General features: G+C 34.3%; 1 protein-coding gene across 1 annotated transcript in view; it reads left to right on the top strand.

The window, feature by feature from the left end:
- Positions 1–21,090, top strand: part of EYS (eyes shut homolog) — a 1,324,234-nt gene that overhangs the window by 324,071 nt on the left and 979,073 nt on the right. The window contains 1 exon segment of the mRNA XM_047769134.1: positions 2,317–2,446. Within this exon segment, the coding sequence (XP_047625090.1) occupies positions 2,317–2,446 (130 nt within the window).

Here is a 21,090-nt window from a genome sequence, read left to right as displayed (position 1 = left end):
ACTTTGTTAGGTGAAGCATAGAAATCATAAAAAACATTTCTTTGTTAAATTGTAATGTAAAGAAGGAGAGAATCACAATGATAACATGGAAGAGAATTTTAAATCATTGCCCAGAAACTAAATTGAATGCATTTATGCAGAAATATGCCAGTAAATGACAGCAGTGTTGGGGAATTGTTCATGGACTTTGGGAGTCTAGTAATCCTTGTGTGAATGGAGCTAAGAATAGAAAGACAGTGGATCTGGAGGCATTTTCCCCTGAGTATCAGTGCTGGTGTAAGGAGGGCTTTGATGTCCCTGCAGAGAGGTCACTGTTGGGGGTGTGTCTGAGTCCCCTGCCTGCATGGACATGGCTGTGACAGGGAGCTCATTCCACCACAGCAGTTCTTGCAGAGCAATCCAGGGTCCTTAACCACTAGGCCACCAGGAAACTCCTCATCTCTGTATTTTCACCACAAAGTTTTACATTATTAGAAACTTTGATTCAGTAAAATTAATGTATGATTTTTTGTGTCTATTTAAGTATAAAATGAATGCATTATCATTAATATAAAGCTTATCTAATGAAAAGTTCAATTCAAAATAGTATTGTTTATAAACCAAGGCTAATACAAATATAGAACCTGTATTTTTCTGGTAAAAATAAGACAATATTCTTAAAATGTATTTTCTGAAAAAATGGTGTTAGTTATCACATAGTTCATCATTAACAAATTAGATGTGAGAAAAAGTTCTTGTTTTAAATTTTAAACAAATCATGTTTGTTTGTTTATTTTCCCTATGACATCCAATTTAACTCTCCTGGTTCTCATCAGGCATGCATATAACTCATTCCTTAGATTCTTAGCTCAGAACATTCAACACTCAGAAAGCAAACTCTCTTTCAGATCCTTTGTTAATTCAAATGTATCTTTTGTTGTAATTTTTCTTTCAAAGGAATTCATCAAATATCTACATCTATGCAGAAGTTAATTTGACTCTAGTTGTTTGTTACTTGCCAATTTGCATTAGTATCCAACATGGCTTATAATAATGAATACTTTTTTAAAAATATCATTATGATTAATGCTACTCCACAATGCTTTAATTACATATTATATCACATTTGGTTTTAATTTGTTAACATACCTAATGCCATATATTCATTATAAAGATGCACCTACAGAGACCATTTTATTTCATTAATAAAATGGTATAGCTAAAATATTTATAGCTATACCTATATATTTATTAATCATTTATATTCAACAAGACACTAAATCTAGGTTGCTAGGTAAAAAAGTAAGGTAAAATAAGAGTAAAATCCTATGTGAAGTGTTGCCAGCTCTTAGGTCACCCTTGTCTCTTGTTGACAGCCCTTGACAGTCTTGTTCCCCTTTGAGGCCACAATTATACTTGTGCAGAAGTCTGATTGCAGAAACCTAGGTGCCAGCTAAATACTGCATGGTGCATTGACAACGCTGTTGTCACTCAGGACCTGCACACATTTAATGAGAGAAGATCAGGTACATGCACAGAGGCAGAGGCAGAGAGATGTGTGGGGAGTCTCAGGGCTGGTGAGGACCCAAGCCGTCAATCCATGCCTGCTCCCACCACGATCAAGTTTCATCACGTCCTGGAGATGCTTCACAGCATGTTCTTTTTTCATCATTAATGGTAAAATAGAGATTCTGATCATTACTTTTAAAAGAGAATGGCAAAGTGTGAAAGCTCTTTTTAACTAAAGCTTTAGTACTGTATCAACTTTCAAGTCACAATTTAATGTACTTGTCACACAAAGAACTTTGAGAACCAATTAACTTCTTATTTATTAAACCTAAAACAATCTGGAAAAGGTAACTGATACAAAAGTAACCTATTTATCTTGGATATTATATTTTTTTGGCCATGTCCACAGGCATGTGAAAGTTCCAGGGCCACAGACGGAATCCATGCCACAGCAGTGACCTGAGCTGCAACAGCCCCTTTCACCCACTCTGCCACAAGTACACTCCCTATCATAGGTGTTCTTTACTGACAAAACAAAATAGATAGAGACAAAAGAAAGCCGAATATTTCCATTGCTGCTGGGCAAATTGCTGCATGTTCATTGTGATTGAGCTCATTTCAAATCATTCAAGTTTTTAAGTTAATAGAACTGAGCAAGATAGTTTTAAAAAATATTGTAGAGAATTGTGTAATAGAATGCAAGATACGAAAATTCAAGCTTTCTTTGGTTAAAAGTGAAATGTACTTAGATGAGTACAGAATTCTTTAGGATAATTAACGTTACCTATACCACGATTAAAGCAATGGTATGAATTTTCTATTTCTGTTGTTTTCAGTGGTTGACAGCTTCTCCTGTTTACACAGTCTGGGTTCTGCTGGTCTGAGATGTGAACAGGACATTGAGGATTGTGTCCTGAATGCCCATGAGAGCAATTCTACCTGCAAATATCTACATCTTGTGAGTATCCATGAATATTATTATATATCTTAATCTGGGCCAGCATAAATTAACCCTTACAAATATAGTTAACCTTTGCCTCTGCGACACGTTGGTGCGTATACCTATAAATGCATTCTTACTAAGATTAGAAAACAGAAATTCAAGCAATACTTTTTAACTTAGTATTAAAAAAATGTTCTATTCACCTCTATGGTAGATATTGATGTAAATATTATAAAATATTATAAAACAAGTGGCTTACTCTTCAGATTCACAATACTTTGTGATACTGAATTTGTATAAAATTTCATAAATTCTAAAAATGCTGTTAGTTTTATAGGCAGGCACAACACACATATGTCATGTATTTGAACATCATTTATAATCTTGCATTTTGTTTTGATTTCTATCACACATTCTACTCCCATCATTTCCTTCATTCATCTGTGTGGGTGCCATCCCTTTGGTACACATCCATTTGTCATTGCCTTTGTCATAAGCATGTGCCATTCTGCCTTAAACGGACTGTGACACAGTTGGCAAATCAATGGGATCCCTCTGGCTCCTCATTTTTCAGAAAGTCTGACATAAAAAATGTCTACTCGGGGTGGATTCACTGACTACCTTCAGAAAATATATGTCATACAACACAAATTAACACTGAAATGCTGGTGGAGGCTCAAAGCTGAGGCTTGAGCAGTAGAGCTGGCTTTTACAGAAGGACTGCATTTGTTGAATTTTGAAAAAAGAGTGGCTTTGCAAGTCAAACTTGTTTTCATCAACATACTTTGTCTGTGTACTGACATTGTTTCAACAATATAAAGGTAAAATTTGTGGAAAATTGTTTCTTTGCATAAGGAAGCCCAACACCTAAATGAATGATTATAACTAAGGTTTGGATAGCCATGACCAGAAATAGCCATGGCCCATGGAACAGTCTAGCCATGGTTAGGTATATGTAGTGGCCCAGTTGTGTCGACTTTGTTCATTCCAGATGCTCTACATCAGTCAAACCCATCCCACTCTGGTGGTTCCTGGGCATGTCACCCTGTGTGGTTTATGGGATAAGAGTAGAATTCTTTCCAGGAAAAATGTTTTCTCACCAGCATGCAGGATATATGTAAAATGTAGTGATCTCTTTCATCTAGGCCTTATAACATCTGGATTTTATATATGTAATTGGTGTTGCCATTTTCAGACCCCAAGGAGGGGACAGGGTGCTGTCTAGTGACTAGTGGCCTTGAAGGAACCAGAGCTGAGAGATAAGTGTTGAACTCCTGACTGAACCCCTAGATGCCTTCCCAATTTCTGGGTCTAATTATGTTAGATTGCTTATGATCTATTTTTAAGTATAGCTTGATTCAGAGTTCCTTTGACTTGCAGGTAAATCATCTAATTTCCATAACATGATTAAACTGTATTTTAGTCTATGATTTGAGCCACAAATTCAGCAATAATAGGAGTTTATTATAGTAGAAAAAGCTCCATACCCAATCATAAGATTCCATTTCTTGAGCTGACCTTGCAACATATTATTTGTGTGACGCTAAGTCAGCCATTTGGCAAGTCAGGAAACAACTTAGAAGCAATATTATATCAAATAACAGAAATTCTTACTATTCTCTCATTTATCCATTTTATAAATTGCCAGTAAGAAGCTATTCAGATTAACTTTAGACTGATATTACTTTAAAATATTGACTCACACTATAGAAATTGATGTAATAGAATAAGAAAAATAAGAATTGAAACAAGTGGAACTCATAAGAACAGAGAATAAAATGGTATTTATTAAAAATTTGGGGCTGGATGACATGGAAAGATGCTTATCAAAGTACAAGTTTTCAGTTATAGTACGAATAAGTTCTAGGGGTCTCATATGACTTTAGTTTAATAATGACAATAATTAATAATACTGGGTCAGATTTCCCATTGTGGCACAGTGGAAATGAATCCAACTAGGAACAATGAGGTTGTGGGTTTGATCCCTGGCCTCGCTTTTTTTTTTTTTTTAATTCCAGTAATCCTTTTATTAACAAGTGTATTTGAACTTTTAGAAATGGAAATGTCTTCATCAATTTTGATATGTAATCATAAACTGTAGGCTCCACCCTAGGTAAATAAAGGTTTAAATTTAGTAAGCATAAAGCACTAAAGCAGCCTTTATATTTTCTCTTGGAGACCTAGTTATCAGGAAGAACAAGTTTGTTCTTCAGCTGGTTTCACCCCATTAGGTACAAGATTGCTATTGTACCAATGCCTATTTTTTGAATGCATGTGCATATATGTGCATTTTAGTGCATAAGTGTGCCTGTCACCAGGGCTGAAGATGGAGAATCTGGAAAGCCAAAGCTGCTGCCCTTCCTGTGGGTTAAGGATCTGGCATTGCCATGAGCTGTGGTGTAGGTTGCAGACGCGGCTTGGATCTGGCATTGCTGTGGCTGTGGTGTAGGCTGGTGGCTGCAGCTCTGATTTGAGCCCTAGCCTGGGAATCTCCATATGCCATGGGTGTTGTCCCAAAAAGACAAAAAAAAAATAATACTGGGCCATAACTTAAACTTTGCTAGGAGAGTAATTCTTAAGCATTCTCATTACAAATACAAAAAAGTTAATTATGTGAGGTGATGGATAGTTAATTATTTTGTTTTAATAATTTCACAATGTACACATATATCAGATCATCACATTAAATACTTTGTCAACTATACTTTGATAGCATTGGGTGGGTGAGAGAATTAAAAAAAAAACAGCAGTAGGGTTGCAAAGGAAATAAAAATCTCAAACAAAATAAAGTTCATTAAATTATCATATTTTATGAATTGATTTAAATGTGTTAGAATATACAAGAAGATCATTGAAATTACTTAATTCCTAATTATAATTTAGATGTCAATTATGAGAAGAGAAATTGGGTGGAACTAGAGACTCTCCTACTGAGTGAAGTAAGTGAGAAAGACAAAGACAAATACCATATGATATCACTTATATCTGGAATCTAATATATGGCACAAGTGAACCTTTCCACAGACATGAAAATCATGGACTTGGAGAATAGTCTTATGTTTGCCAAGTGGGGGAGGGAGTGGGATAGAGTGGGAACTTGGGGTTGATAGATGCAGACTATTGCCTTTGCAATGGATAAGCAATGAAATCCTGCTGTATAGCCCTGGGAACTCTGTCTAGTCACTTATGATGGAGCATGATAATGGGAGAAAAAAGAATGTATGCATGTACGTGTAACTGGGTCACCTTTCTGTACAGTAGAAAATTGACAGAACACTGTAAACCAACTATAATGAAAAAAATAAGAATTATTATTAAAAAAAAAAGGGGGAGGAGAAATACCACTAAATTGGTGATATCCTTCTAAGAGAAGATATTACAGAAACAACAGTTTTTAAAAATTAAAGAATATTCAAAGCCTTTAGTTGCTTTTAGGTATTTTGTCTGGGCCCCAAGGTTATCCTCAGATTTGATGGTTTATTGGAAAGGCTCAGAAAAGCTGATTTACTCCTAATAAGATTATTATTATAGTGAAAAGCTTTTAATTAAAAAATAGCAGAAGGATAGGCAGAAATGGCAAAGTCTAGGAGAAACCAGGCACAAGCTTTCAGATGCCTTCTCCCAGTAGAGCTGGGTGAACAAGGCTTGATTCTCTGAGAAATGATATGTAACATGAAGTGTCACCGATCAGAGAAGTAAGCCTTGCTGTCCAGGGTTTTAATTCAGGTCAATCACAAGGAAAGGACTTTTGCTAATCAGTCTCCAGCTCCTGCAGTGTTCAAACTGCTATAGCTCAGTCCAAAGCCCCAGGTGTTTTAAAAAAAGGCTTTCCTCATAAATCCCATCATTAACAAAACTGGCTTAAAGTGTCAGGTATCAAACACACTATTACCAAGCAAGATATTCCAAGGCTCAGAGGTTACCTTGCAAAAGCCAGGAGAGGGCAAGGCTACCATTTGGAATATAAAGGGTTTGAGCACTCAAGCCTAAGTTAACTATTGCACCAACGTTATGTTAAATTGCAATTTTTTGTGTAGGAATAAAGAGTACATGCTAATATAACAATACATTGAAGTGAAAAATCCTTGTAAAAATACTAAATCAGACAGAAAGAGCTGAAAATTCATAATCTTGAAATGAAGCCTGGCTAAAATAGATATTAGAAATAACTTTAGAAAAGCAATGTCCAAATTGCATTTCATAGTTGCTTTTTTTCACCAACTCATTGGTAAAAGAGAAATCATGAAATGCTCTTTGAAAGCTTTAAAGCGGAAGAGAAAAAGAATTTATAGTTTCTACAAAATGCTTAATTATGATAAACAGAAAGCCACCTTTATTCAGTCTAAGGCACTCATATTTGGCTATAAAAGTCAGCAGCCTACTTGTGGTAGGACTCTCCAAACCAATCCAGGCAATGTCAATGAGAGGAGGCTAATTTCTTCCTTCAACTTGATATGAATGTAGCTTTAAATGACATGTTCTCAAAATTGTGGCATTTCCTTATGTTTATATGTAGCGCCATGAATGCCAATTTAGATTAAAAAAAAAAAGTGTAAAACGAGAAGACTTTGAAACGAAGATGCGAAGTATTTTATAGCAATGAGTCTGTTTTCTTCTTTCCCTCTCTTTATGGTTCAGTAAACCTAAGAAAACAAATGGAAGAAAATAAAGAACATTTTGAATGCTTAGCATACAAGTTACAAATGTTAAGTTTGGGTAGAGTAAGATTTATTCCCTCATGTAGCTTTCTTAGATATATTTGAGAATAACTGTTTTTTATGCTTAAATATGCATAATCAAATTATTCTAATATATCCCTCAATTTCATTTCCTTTGTATCTTACATGAATAATGAATGCTTAATTTTGATAACAGCGGGAGAAACACAAATGGTTCAGTAGAACTAACATGTGGAAAGAACAAAGATTTTATACATATATAACTATTTTAAAATTTATGCATACAAAGGTTTTATCCATATATTAACTATTTTAAAGTTTATGCATATTGTCTATACTGGATACTACAGATAAAAATTTTATCCCAGTCAGATGCAAAAGCCAAACAAATGTATGTGTTTTCCTGGGAAAAATAAATTTTTTTTTAACCTTCACCACCGTATGGTTGAAAAATTCATGGCAGTCATTTGAGAGTTGCCCTTTTCCTTCCCTTTGGATTATAGAGTAAATGCTGGGGGTGGCTGAGCCAGGATTAAGAGGGAATAGCCTTGCTCTGCAGTTCATCTTGGCTGCCACTGAAATGGTCATTGTGTCATCCCCATACTCCTTTCAGAAATAGTGAATCTGCCAAATGACTCCAATCCTTTCATACCACATCTGGCTCCCAGTACCCTCTATGCAACTCTCAGGTACAGGTTGCTTAGTATTATAATTAGTGATCAGGTCCCAGTTGCCCTTCGGCATATCCGTTGGAACCACTAAAATGTTGGGTTCTGCTCTCTCTCAAGGATTACAAACCCTCCATCCTAATGGAACCAGTCCAATTGCTCTCTGTCCAGATGCAAAAGTCTTCGTTTCTTTCCTGTGCACCCTCTCCATGAAGATCTGCTTAATTTCATTTGAAACCAAGATTATGATTTAGTATCAGAATTTGGGACTCCAGAATCCTCAAAACACAACAAACTTCCTAAGTTCTTTGTGATGGGGAAAAGAAAAAAATCCATTTTTGTAGCAAAACGAGACAGGAACACATTTCATTCTCATTACTTGCTCTCTTTCGGAGAAATAGGACACCATCTGTCAAGCCTCAAGTGTCTTTGTTCTCATGTACCATCTTTACAATGGCTAGGTTGTATATTAATATTGTTTTTAAGTAATAGGTCTTATAAAATATCAGCTATGCAACCTCCAAATAATGACTTCTTTGTTCACTTTTTAACTTGATGTGGTTAAACGTCTTGTAAGTTTGGGGTAACTTAAAAGAGGAAAGAGAAGATTTGGATATTGGCTTTGGCATGGATTTGTTCTATGGTTTACCACAAGCCACTGAACTTATTGGAATGATGCAATGAAGAACTGTTATAATATTCACTCAAATTCATTATTTGGCACTATTTTATTAAGTTAAGGACAATATAGCTCTCTGTTATTTTATTTAAGTATCAGAATATACATAAGCAAGTATCTATTGGACTTTTTAGTTGGGTTGTCAGTTTCTTCAGTCAAATGAAAGAACTCAACTCAATTGTTCTTAATCAGAGAATTGCCTTTAAAAATACACTTGCTTAAAATCCTGATTCAGCAGACAAGTCCAGACCTGGATAATTTGTGATTCCTTGTGATTTTCATGTGTACATATTTTCAAGTATCACTAGACTGGATATCTAGACAACACTTTCTAGCTCTAAACTTCTATAATATTGGGAGTGGAACACAGAGGTTTCTATTTTATGTGTGCTGATAACTCACAATTTAGCACCTTGCATGAGAAGTAAAGGATAATGTGGAAAATTGAGAGATTTATCCCCTGTGTTGTTTTTTTGCAGCATATTTCATTAGATCTTCCCTTTAAAAGTATGATTTCTCTTTTAGATTCTTCCATCTGTTTCAGTGCTTTTGTTTTTAAGACAAAGGGAATTAATATAACTTTCTATCTCAACTCTTTTTCTGAAGGATATAATAATATATTGTTTTCTCTTCACTTGTAACAACTTAATGAAGTGTCAGTCTCTTTATATCTTAACATTTGCTAATCAGAAAATTTGTGCATGATATTATAGCTTTTCATAAAAGCTAAGTATAATGGTCAAAATCATTTTAAGAGTATTAAAAAATAATGGCTAATTGATTGCAATACTATCTCACAATTCAACTAAGTCTTTTGATTAAATTGATTAGTTACAACTTCTTAAGTAGTAATATTTAGTCCAAAGTTTAATTTAAATCTTGATGTACTAGCTAACAACCAAACTCATGGTTAAGAATGGCACTGCAGTGGATAGGTGACACAAAAAGCAATCTTTTGGTCATGTCCATTTAAACAGCCTATTTTTGTTTATATAGAATAAGATCTGCATAAAAAATATTGCATAGATCTCTACTTTTCATTACACAGATTCTTACTCTAAAAATCTCTTGAGAATAATTAACATTTATGAATGCTAAATAATTTAACATTATTGAATGGTGGAAAATAAACCACCATTTATGAAAAGTGGTTTGTTACAATGGGTGTCAGTTTTATTTCTTTTCTATAATAGATCAGATTATAGAATTATTTTCTTTACATAATCCAAGAGGAATATAGGATTTCAGTTCATCTGATGACTTATATAATTTTTTCAGTGTATTCCCCTCAAATGTCAGTTTGGATCAGTCAATATGTCTATCTGAAGCACCCAATTTCTTCCCCTCTAATCTGTTGTTTTGAGTTTGTCATGGCACTGAAACACATAATCAAATCTATTAGGATTATATGCAAAGTAAAAGCTGTGGAACCAAGAAAACATTTGTTGTTCCACCTGAGTAAAGAAATACATGAGCTTTAAAACTTGGGGCTTATGAAAACTATTTAGGAAGCTCAGACATATTTTTCATTCTTTCTTATTCCAATATTCATTACAGAGAAGAGAGATTTACAGATGGTTGAATTTTGAGGTTTAAGAAATCTGTGGAGCAGTACTAAATTTCATAAATATTGTGTGGAAATATAACTAATTAGAGAGAAATTTTCCATTTTAAGAATCTCCAGTGAAAGTGGACGTTTCCTAGAAATAGTCAAGTTTAAAAAATGATTTAGAATTGATTGAATACAATTTCCATTGCTAATATTAGCCAAATACATCAATAAATGGGCTTATTTTCAAAGAATTATGAGACAGATTAGGCTTCAATGTATTTCAATACCAGCATTGTACTTTTGTTATTGTTTGTTATATTCACATCACTATAACTAGGCCTCAATTCCAGGCTTCACAATTTATTTCTGAGAATTTAGTGAATAGTTACAGTCCACAGTAATTTTATTTTTTCCAAAGAAACATTCTTTCTGCCATTTAGATGAAGAGTATTTTTAAGTGGTTGTGTCTATATAAGATTGTTTTTTAAAAAACTGTCATATTGTGTTCAGATATATTTTTAAGAAAATAATAAGAGAAAAACACACATCTTCTTTCAGAAAAACAGGTTGACTTAACAATATATTATTACCTGACAAGCACCGAGGTCAAAGGATAGTAAATCTTTCTTCTCCATCAGTAAAGAACTCCATTGTGTTCTAACTCTGTGTTATCCTAAGCCCTCCTTTGTCTGTGAGAAGTTTATCAATAATGAAGAGTAATTTTGAACTAGGAAATGGATATGTATTTGTGGAAACAAGAACATGTGCAAAGGTGCATACACACATGTGTACACACACAAAAGAGAATATGTCTTTGTTCTTTAGCCATTTGCCAACCATTCTGATTTAAACAGATATCAAGATGTTTCTAAAATCAAGTTCTGGAGCCCAAGTTAATTACTTGATATTTGAACTTGTCTTGTCTATAATATATCCAGATTAATTAGAGCTAGCAGATAGATAACCTTTTACGTAAACTGATGAAAAGCTTTTCTTTAGAACAACAGAGTGGCTTGTGTTTTCTTGATTTTAGTGGATCAGATTGTACAACATGTTATTTACAACCAAAACTGCTTGCACACAAGGGGGTGGCCTTTGAGGCACACAGCTTCCCTTCACTAGCTGTGCTACCTTGAATAAGTCACCTAACCTTTCTAAACCTCACTTGGCTTTTTTAAATAATCAATATATTAACAACAGTTACTTTGCAATTTAAGTTGTAAAGATTAAATGAAATACTGCATGTAAAATCCCTAATGCAGTTCCTGACTTATATAAAGCAATTAAGAAATAAGAAATATATGTCATGTTTTATGATTCTGAGGAAGAGGAGAAGGAGGAGGATTTAGTTGTAGCTAAAGAAAAAGAGAGAGTCAGGGAGGGAAGGGGGAAGAAAGAGAGAGAAACGAATAAAAGAATGAATGAATGAATGAATGAATGAAATGGGCAGGTCATTATCTCTATCTCCTTAGCTAATTTTAGATCTCTCATAGTGTAAATATCCCAGAGAGTCTGTATTCATGCCAAGATTCTGGAAATCCATCGTCTGCTGATGGCTTTTGTGTGACATGATCTCAGACTGTTGAGGCCCTCAGGCTATCATTTAAGGTTTGCTGTGAGATCACCACATTTTTGGTGAAACTCTATCCATCTAATGGACAAAGCAGACCCTCCACCATCTCTCTTAGAACATCAAGCCTTTAATCAGGCCAAATCCACCTAAATCTTATCCGTGCCAAAGACTTCCAGGTCAGTTTCCCTGATTTAAGTTGCTAGCCTTCTCTGCCTTCTCAGAGAAAGAAAATCTCCTGTCATCTAACAATGGTGCTTAAAAGACTAAGATGAAAATTTTATCTTCAAAACATCTGCAGCAAAAGCTCAAGGGAGTCCCATGTGATTGGCATAGATAAAAGTGCAAGTGCATATATGAACGTGAATATAGACATATCGGTCTAGAGTTTTATTACTGATCCCATCACTTTAAAAAAAAATGTGTGCAATCAAGGGATAATTGCTTGTTGGAAAATGTAGATCTCACTGCTTTCTGTGGTGTGGTGTGCCTTTCCAACTCCTTTTATACTTCACTGGTTTATCATAGAAGACGCATTTTTACAAAGAAAAACACAAAGCTCATGGAAATAAAGCAGATTTCTCAAGGTCCCACATTGACATAAACAAGGTCTGCAGTTTAAGTGCCTCTTCCAGTATTCTCCTTCCATCCTAGACCATGCTGTGCCTCTGGATATATCAGAGCTTGTGTTCAGTTGCCCACAGAATTCAGAAAACTGAAAAGGATGAGCATCCTGCTATCAAATCAGTTATTTCAGAAACTTCATGATATACCACAATCACCTGTGCTATTTCTGAAAATACATGTTTGTTTGGGTGTCACTTCTTGGGGATTCTAATTTAGTAAATAGGAATAAGATCTGAGCCTTTGTGGTTTTAAAGTATTCCACAGTAGAAGTAGATTCACACACACAGCTATGGGGCGCAAATAAAGGCTCTCTGCATTCACTGGGCTGCCTGTGATGTGCAGCCCTCAGCATCCAGCCAGTGCTCACCTGAACGAAGCCTGTGCTCTGAGGACAGGTCCATGCAGGGAACGGGTCATTAACAGATGATGGGTAACAGCCAGGAGACTAAAATTAAAGTGCCATCTCGTATCTTCATTTTAACTGCAACTGAGGAGAATGTAGAGCTAGAATTCTCAAAAATGTATTTACAGTTAAAATAGAGGGCTAGAATGCTAATCATTGCTTTCTCTCTCAATGATTAGGAACTTTCTATAGGAAAAAAAAAAATCTCCTTAGCTGGTTTTGATAGGCAATTCCAGAGATCCTAGTCATCAAAGGAGGTTCTATTAGAGGACATTGTTGTAGAGAGATAAGGTTGACCTGTTGAGGGACATTGTTGAGGACTGATTTAAAAGGCAATGGAACAGAATGGGGCCCTAGAGATTTTTTTCCTAGGATAGAGTTACCCTCCACCCTGATCCAAGGGTTCTGAATTCATGGGTTCAAAAGACAGTAGATGGAAAATATTCAGAAAAGAAAATTCCAGAAAGTAACAGAAAGCAAAACTTGAATTCCCTTCATAATGGCAGTTGTTGACACAGTATTTACGTTGTATTAGATATTATAAGTAATCTAGATATGACTTAAAGTTTATTGGAGAATATGTGTATTCTACACCCTTTCACATAGGGGACTTGAACAAGTATGGATTTTGGTATCCACAAAAATCCTGGAACCAATCTCCAACAGATACCCAGGAACAGTTGTATACAATTTTTACTAAATTATTTTTTGATGCTTTCAAGGCACTTGGAATTTGAGAGGGCAATGCCAACCTCTTACCACAGATCTGAGATTGTCCTTCTAGCACAGAGTGAGAATGGCTGTTCAGTGGGTCCTGAGAAAGCCTAGCAAAGGGCCAGAGCTGTAGAGGAAATATTGATTAGGTTTCATTGATTTCAATATTGATTTCATTAGGAGATTCACTAAGAGAAACTTACAGCATCTAGGTACAATTGCACTGGACCTAAGAGAGGCAATGGAATGCAGGAATGTCAGTCCTTAGACTTACAAGCAGTAAACTAGAGCATAATTTACTTCTGAATTAGAAATATAGTACTGGTAAGCATTTGCTGGTAAATACAAATCAACAACTTTCCTCCGGTGGGAAACTCAGTCTGGCAAATACATTTAGTGACTATAGTGACTGGGATGAACCATAGCCCAGTAATTGTGGTGCAATGCATTTTAGAACTTGGTATGATATTTTATATTTGGTAAATGAGAGGTGGTCAGAAATAGCCAGGTTATAAAGCATAAAAAGCACTCATGGAATAGGGTAGAAAATTGAGGATTTTAGCCATAGGTACTAAGAGAAAGATGAAAGTTTCTGGTAAGTTCATGAGGTCAGAGGAGTCTAAGAGAAAATATTCAGAGGGACTTTGCTGTCACATACCCTGAAAACAGGTGTTTATTGCCTTGGTACAAACTTTTGAAGACCAGTTTTTTTCCTTCAGTTGACTCAAATGAATGACTTCAATCCAAATATTTCCTGAGGTCAGAGTATAAAAATTTGTTTATACAAATTAAGGCTTAAATACTAGAACTATTTAGTGAAGGTAAGTGTTCTCACTACATCAGTTAAATTTAAATTTTGAGGAGTAAAATTTCTTAACATTTGGCTTTTAAGATATTTTATTAAAGGTACAGTGTATATATAAGAATGAACTATTTTTTATAGTGGGAAAAGGCTTTAAGGTTTTATATTTTAATGCAACTATACATATATTTTAATACACTCAAAATTTACTGAAATAAATCAATATGAATTTAAAAAAACTCAAGTAAGAAAAATCCCTAAGAGAAAAATCACCACCCCATGGCTTCTTTTGCATTAAGGATTGACATAATATACTGATCATCAATTGTCATTAAAAAAAAAATCTAAAGCTTTGAAAACTTTTTCTAAGGATATGAGCCAATGGTTACTTCTCTCAAGTGGTGCTAGGTATTGAACTTAAGCCATCAGGGAATTTGCTCTTACTGTGCCCTAATAGAGAGAGCAAAATAATCTTTCTTAAAATTTGCCCATGCAACCAACTTAATCAGTGAATTTCTGTCCTTTGTCCATTCAATATTTTTCTTAAGTTTTGTGTGTGATGAATTGGGATAAATATACCCATACTTACACTAAATCTTTGGTCTGATTTTTTAGTGCATGTTGACATCCTAAGACAAATTAAATGTACCTTTAAAGTAAGTGCATTTTAACTGAGACTAAAGCAATATTTAAAATTGATACTATAAAAGCCCAAAGAATATAATGTACAAAAGCATTTTTAATTTATTACATATTGTCCAAGTATAATTTGGCCATTATTATTGTCTCTGAGGGGAAACAATGGAATAAAGACTCTAACTCATGCAAGTCAAGATACAAAACCAAACTATAATTTCATTATTTCTGTATGGATATCTGTAAAACCTTAAATCAATCAGATCTTATTTTAGAGCAACTTATATATCAGTTATCATATATGTCCACTGTGATGCCTTGTAGTTAAAAAAAAGGTTTTTTTTTTATTTCTTGATTAGAAAAAAATTTTGACTTAATTTAGATAAAAGAAGATAAAAAATTGTCCCAAGTAAGTTCTTCTAAAACTGCTTAGATTGTGGAAGGGAGCAGAGAACCATGAAAGACCAGAATGAAATAAGGAGGTCATCTCTTCCATCCTGCAAAGACTGGATATTTAACCTAGCAAATGGGACCAGTGTCTGAGGTGCTTACTGATAAGACTAATTAGTCAGACCTGAAAATAATTTATTACTTCTTGTTGTTCATGCAATTAACAGACAAATCAAAGAGGAGAAGTTCTAACCTTAAGCAAAGTCATAACACTTATTTAGGTTAAGACCTTTACACAGCCTCCTGGAGAGTTTTTCAACAAAAGTCAGTTTTAGTAACCATCTCCTTTTGCTCCCAGTGATGACCTGTGATCGCCTCAATTCAATTGCCACCTACTGAACTAATTTATCTAAGGCTTGTCCTGTATCTGTGTATTCATTAAACAGGAGGTAATTCTTGTCACATACATGTAACAGACTACACCAGAAAATTAATAATTGTGATGTCAAGGGAGGACCCTATAGATATATGTATCAGTGTGTGTATATATGTGTATATGTATTCAATTCTATATATATGTAATCTTTTTCTGGTCTTGATCAAGGATTACAGATCCCATGAATTTTAAAAATAGTTTATGATTTCTCTGTTAAGTGGAGATAGAATCTGAAAAATTCTTGAAAACCTGGCATTTCCAGAAGCTAGGAAAGAAACTTTTACCTCTGTTGGCAGAAACTTGCCTTGTTAGTGATGGTGGTCTGGACAAATAGTACATGAAAATAAAACTTGGATTTGAGTCAGAGGGAGAAGTCATCAGGGAAAAGAGACCCTAGGCTGCACTATAAGATGCAGAGGTAGCTAAAATTTCTTTATTGTATAGAACATCTTATACATCCATTGTAAATAACTTTGTAAGAAATATACTTATTTTCAATTTAAAATCTGACAGTAATCTGTATTAGCTAATTATTTTTTATGTTTTCAGACAATTCCATTGTCTTCATTTTTTTGTACACTAAGATTGATTACTATGGAGAGTGATAAGCTGACTTTTAAAATTCTTTAAATAACTCTTCAATAACATTTAAATCTAATGGCAAAATTATTACACATTCTTTTGTAGAAAGTTTAGAAAAATAGGAAAAAACAACCAGAATTTTTTAAAAAGCTATTTCAAATTCTACTACCATAAGAGCCATAACCAGTCATTTTGCTTCAGAAAACTATGTGGAAAATATTGTCTCATATCTTTTAATTTTCAATGGATAGTTCAATAACTTATGTGCTCCTTTAGATGATAGGTCATCCTGTGGGATCATCAGTCCAGAGTGGGGTCATTTCTCCTTCATCATTGGAAGAGTATGAACAAGTGTGGTTTATGTGGAGGCCCAGGGACTGAATCTGGCACAGGGAGCCTCTAATTTGGCTCCCAGTAGTTGTTCTGTAATAGTCTATATTTAATTACCTTCTAAATTTAATATCAGGAAAATATCATATAAAATCATGATGTTTGTCTTCTTTCAAATAACTAGGAAATCTGGTAAGTGCAGGCCAGGATGTAACATAAAAACCATGCCTCCCTGTCTTTAAACAGTACTCACCTTTGCTGCTTCCTCAGTTCCCAGGGACTGATGGTTTCTACTAGGCAGCTTCTGGGCTGACTTCTGAAAACTACAAAATAGCTATAGCTTGTCCCAGTCTGGCCTTCCTCCTCTGTTCAGGGTTTCATGCGCTCTCCACTTAAAGACTGGCCCACAGGGTATTCTTCCACCAAGGCCCAAACAGTGGAAATTACCCCACATAAATTAAAAGAAAAAAAAAAAAACTTAGAAAAACTCTAACAAAGAAAATATCTCTTTATCTGGTGGAAAATCAACATATTCAGTTTACAGTAACTTTATTAATACTAGTACAGGGGAAGGATCCTTAAATGTGCTTCATAACAGTATCACAATATATTTTAGGTAATCATTTAAAATTTGTGGGCAGCAATTGTTTTTTTAATCTTATCTTTTTTTATGTTGGGAAGGTCACCTTTTCTGAGTACAACTTTTGTGCGTGGTGTGGGAATGTCAGTGTTATGGTAAACTCAAATGAGTGAGAGTGTGTGTATTTATTATCCATCTACTTATCCTGACACAAATAGCTCATATACTTCATTTCTTATATTCACACTGAAATATGGGTAGATTAATTGACATAATGCAGTGATCTATCTTTTTTATGTTTTCACTAGGGAAAAAGTACATTCTACTCAGACAGGTTCAGTTTAGTAAGTCACTCTTACTTCATTTTGTACATTATTCTGTTTAGGCAGCAAACAATCCCATTTACAATTTGCCCACAGATGACCTCTTTCCGAGCTAATTACTATTCAGTTGCGCTCTGCAAGTAAATCAAAAGATGAAGTGTAGCATGAACAAGTTATCTTTTTAAGGATCCAGAATATCAATGTGGAGGAAAAATAAAGTTGACATGAAGTTCATAATGTTCATAATGTTCATTATGAACTTCATGGATAATACTTAATCCATGATATCTATTTATTTGATAGATTTATGCTTGGCATCTATTTTCCTGCCACTGACAAACATCATAAGGATTTTTTTAAAGATTTTCTAAATATATTTAGATATTGTTACCAAAGAGCAGAAAAATATTCTGTGTAAATCATATACACAAATATTAGTCATTATTTTATTAATTAATATTAATTATTATTATACATTATTTTAAAGATTATACATTTTTAATAACTGCATCTGAGGGATTGCTAAAAATTTCCATTTTATTAAGTATAAATGCAACCCAACAAAATGATTCGAGATTTTTTCTATAAATTATATATTTTCTAAGATGTCTAATGTTAACTCTACATAATGAGATATCTACTTTAATTTATTAATATTTAAAACAATTAACTGTTAAAAATAATTTAAAAATTATATATATATTTATGCATATGGTTGAACTCAGTGAAATTGGATATCCATGGAACTATGGAGTCAAACTTTTTTCAACAGTCTCTAAACTTCTTTCATTTTGATTCCCCATTAATATAATATTTTGTTCATATTTTATTTCTAAAATATGAATTATTTATAAATTATTTAGTACATGATTTATTATGCTGATAAAATTATAAAAACATACACAAAATATAAGTAAAAATGTAATACAGTAAATAGAAATTTTTAAATGTTGTATTGTTTATTATTCATCTAAATTTTTTCTTAAGTTTTTAAAATTGATTCATGAGTACAGTATAATTAAGTGTGCCATCACCCTTTTTTATGGTTGAATTTTGTCGGCCTCTAATTTCAACTTGTAGAAATACTTGATTTTAAGGACAGCCCAAGATGAAAATGATACTGTGTGATGGTACATACTTAAAAATGAAAAACATATAACATTGATTGTGTTTCCTAAATTCTTATATTTACATTCCTAACATACCCACTAATTATGCCAACCCTGAAGAGAGAGAGGGGAGCTCTTGCTGCTGGCTTTCTCTTTTATCTTTCCCTTTCTTATGCATAGGTACTATTGTGGCCAATGTTCCTAAAAATATATGGTTGTATGGTTTAAGAAGGTACTTCTTTTTACAATGAGGTGCTTTATAAATTGTCCTAATTCTTTGGAGATACTACCACTTGTAACATCTGATGAAAGTTTTGGCAAGGCAAGCTGTTTTTTCTGTCACTTGCAAGTCCGTCTTTACTTCATCATATATCCTGTCACTCTCTTTTAGCCAAAGAGGAAACCCTCTTGAGAGAATCTCTTTAAAAACAGTCAGCAATATTTCTTCCATTTCTTTAGCTCTCACTATTATTGAGGCAGATGTTGGGTCTGAAGCCAGACTGCTGTGTTCAAATTTTGGCTCAACCATCTATAAGATATACCTTTGGGCTAATTATGTCACATTTCTGTGCTTCAGTTTCCTGAGCATTATGTGGAACTGTATATGTAGAAGGAAATGCTATTTTTGTGAGGCAATCAGGAAAGGTTAAAAGGTGATTTCAAAGAAGAGAGCTGAAAAAAGTGAGTAAGGGACATACTAGTCACTTATGAGTATGGACAATCTAGGGAGAGTGTTCAAGGTGAAGGGAACATCAGGGGTCAAATTCTCCAAGGAAGAGCGTGTTTCTGAGAAGAAATAGAAAGGGAGGTGAGTCTGGCTAAAAAAAAGATCGTTGAGATTGGAGGAGTTCAGAAAGCAAGTATGGAGGTAGATGATGGCAGACCTACAAGGCTATCAAATAAGCTCTGTTTTTAATCTGAATCATGGGGACAGTCAGTGAAGGACTTTGAATAGAAATTTGACAAAATTTGACTAGGGTTTTTTTTTTTTGTCTTTTTGCCTTTTATTGGGCCGCTCCCGTGTCATATGGAGGTTCCCAGGCTAGAGGTCTAATCGCAGCTGCAGCTGCCAGCCTACACCAGAGACACAGCAACGCAGGATCCGAGCCGTGTCTGCAACCTGCACGACAGCTCATGGCAACGCTGGATCCTTAACCCACTGAGCAAGGCCAGGGACCGAACCTGCAACCTCATGGTTCCTAGTTGGATTCGTTAACCACTGCGCCACAACAGGAACTCCCTCTCCCGGTGCATTCTAATTCATTGGCTTACTTGTCCTATTTCTCCACACAAGCCTTTTGAGAACCATTAATCATCTTTGACTCTACAAAGCCTAGCACACCACCTGGATTAAAATAGATGCTTAATAATTAGGTGCTGAAGGGATGAATTACAAAAAGGAGAAAAATTCAGCTCAGAACTAGTCAGCTGAGGACAGTAGTAAGGTCTGTGTCCTAAAACTCAGTACATCTGGAGTTTTTGCTCAGAAATACTGGCTTTGTGACCTTAGGGCAAGTCTATAGTTACTGATTCACTTATCAAACCTTTTTGATTTGATTCTATGAGCAAAGTATGGCATCCCTTCAACTGGATCTTAGTTTTCTTGTTTTACAATGTGAGCTATACCTGTCTGTAAAGTCTTATTCTAGTTTTAAATTAAGGGTATTTTGAGCCTCAAGGAATTTTTGTCTTAACTTGCTCAAATGGACCATTTCCTAGGTACATTTTAATGAAATTGAAGACTTGAAACCATCTCCCAACTATTAAAGCTTTAGGCCTATTGAGAAGTCATTAGTTTTATAAAACTTTAAAATGCTTTCTCCTATTCAGTTTGACATTGCTAATGATCTTGAATCTACTTTTCCTCTTGATATTATTATATTGTCTAAATCATAAAACTTAACAAAGCATATACCACATATAAACTTATATCCCTCTTTAATATAAAAGAAATAGGGACATATTAAAATATATGCATTAATGGAGCTACATAAAAGCAACTACATTTGTTACTATCAGACATGCTGTGATATGAATTCAGCCACTAATTACTGAGATGTGTGTTTAATAATTCATGTTTCATTAATAATGTACCATAAAAATACAACATATAAAAGAATATATGATATATTTATTGTGGCATTCTGGGTAATTATCTGGAGGCTAAAGACTAATTTAAAATATGGTGGTACTTATCACATATTCTGGGCTATTTCATGAAATAGCCATATATTCTATTCATGACCTAGCTTCAACTTGACTCCTCTGAAATTTTTCTATACTATTTTTAGGACCTTGAGGGATAAGGGTGGGATTTAGACTAAGATCACTTCCCCATAATCCATGTGCATTATTGTAGCATGTTGAAATAATAAAACTTAACATTGCCATATTTTATGTGGAGAGAAAGAATAAACTTGCAGCATATTTTCTGTTATTGCCCATTCCAGGGTGATGTCTCTATTTTTTTTCTTAATTTTAGCAATGGAAACAAAAGATGTCACTTATTATATTTGACATCTTTTCTAAATATAATCAGCTGGGACAATAGGGTTTGGGGGTGTCCCTAAGGATTCTGT

This window comes from Phacochoerus africanus, chromosome 2 (genome assembly GCF_016906955.1).
Source record: "Phacochoerus africanus isolate WHEZ1 chromosome 2, ROS_Pafr_v1, whole genome shotgun sequence".
NCBI lineage: Eukaryota > Metazoa > Chordata > Mammalia > Artiodactyla > Suidae > Phacochoerus > Phacochoerus africanus.
Note: the sequence above shows the minus strand (reverse complement) of the source record. Positions and strands in the feature narration are given on the sequence as shown.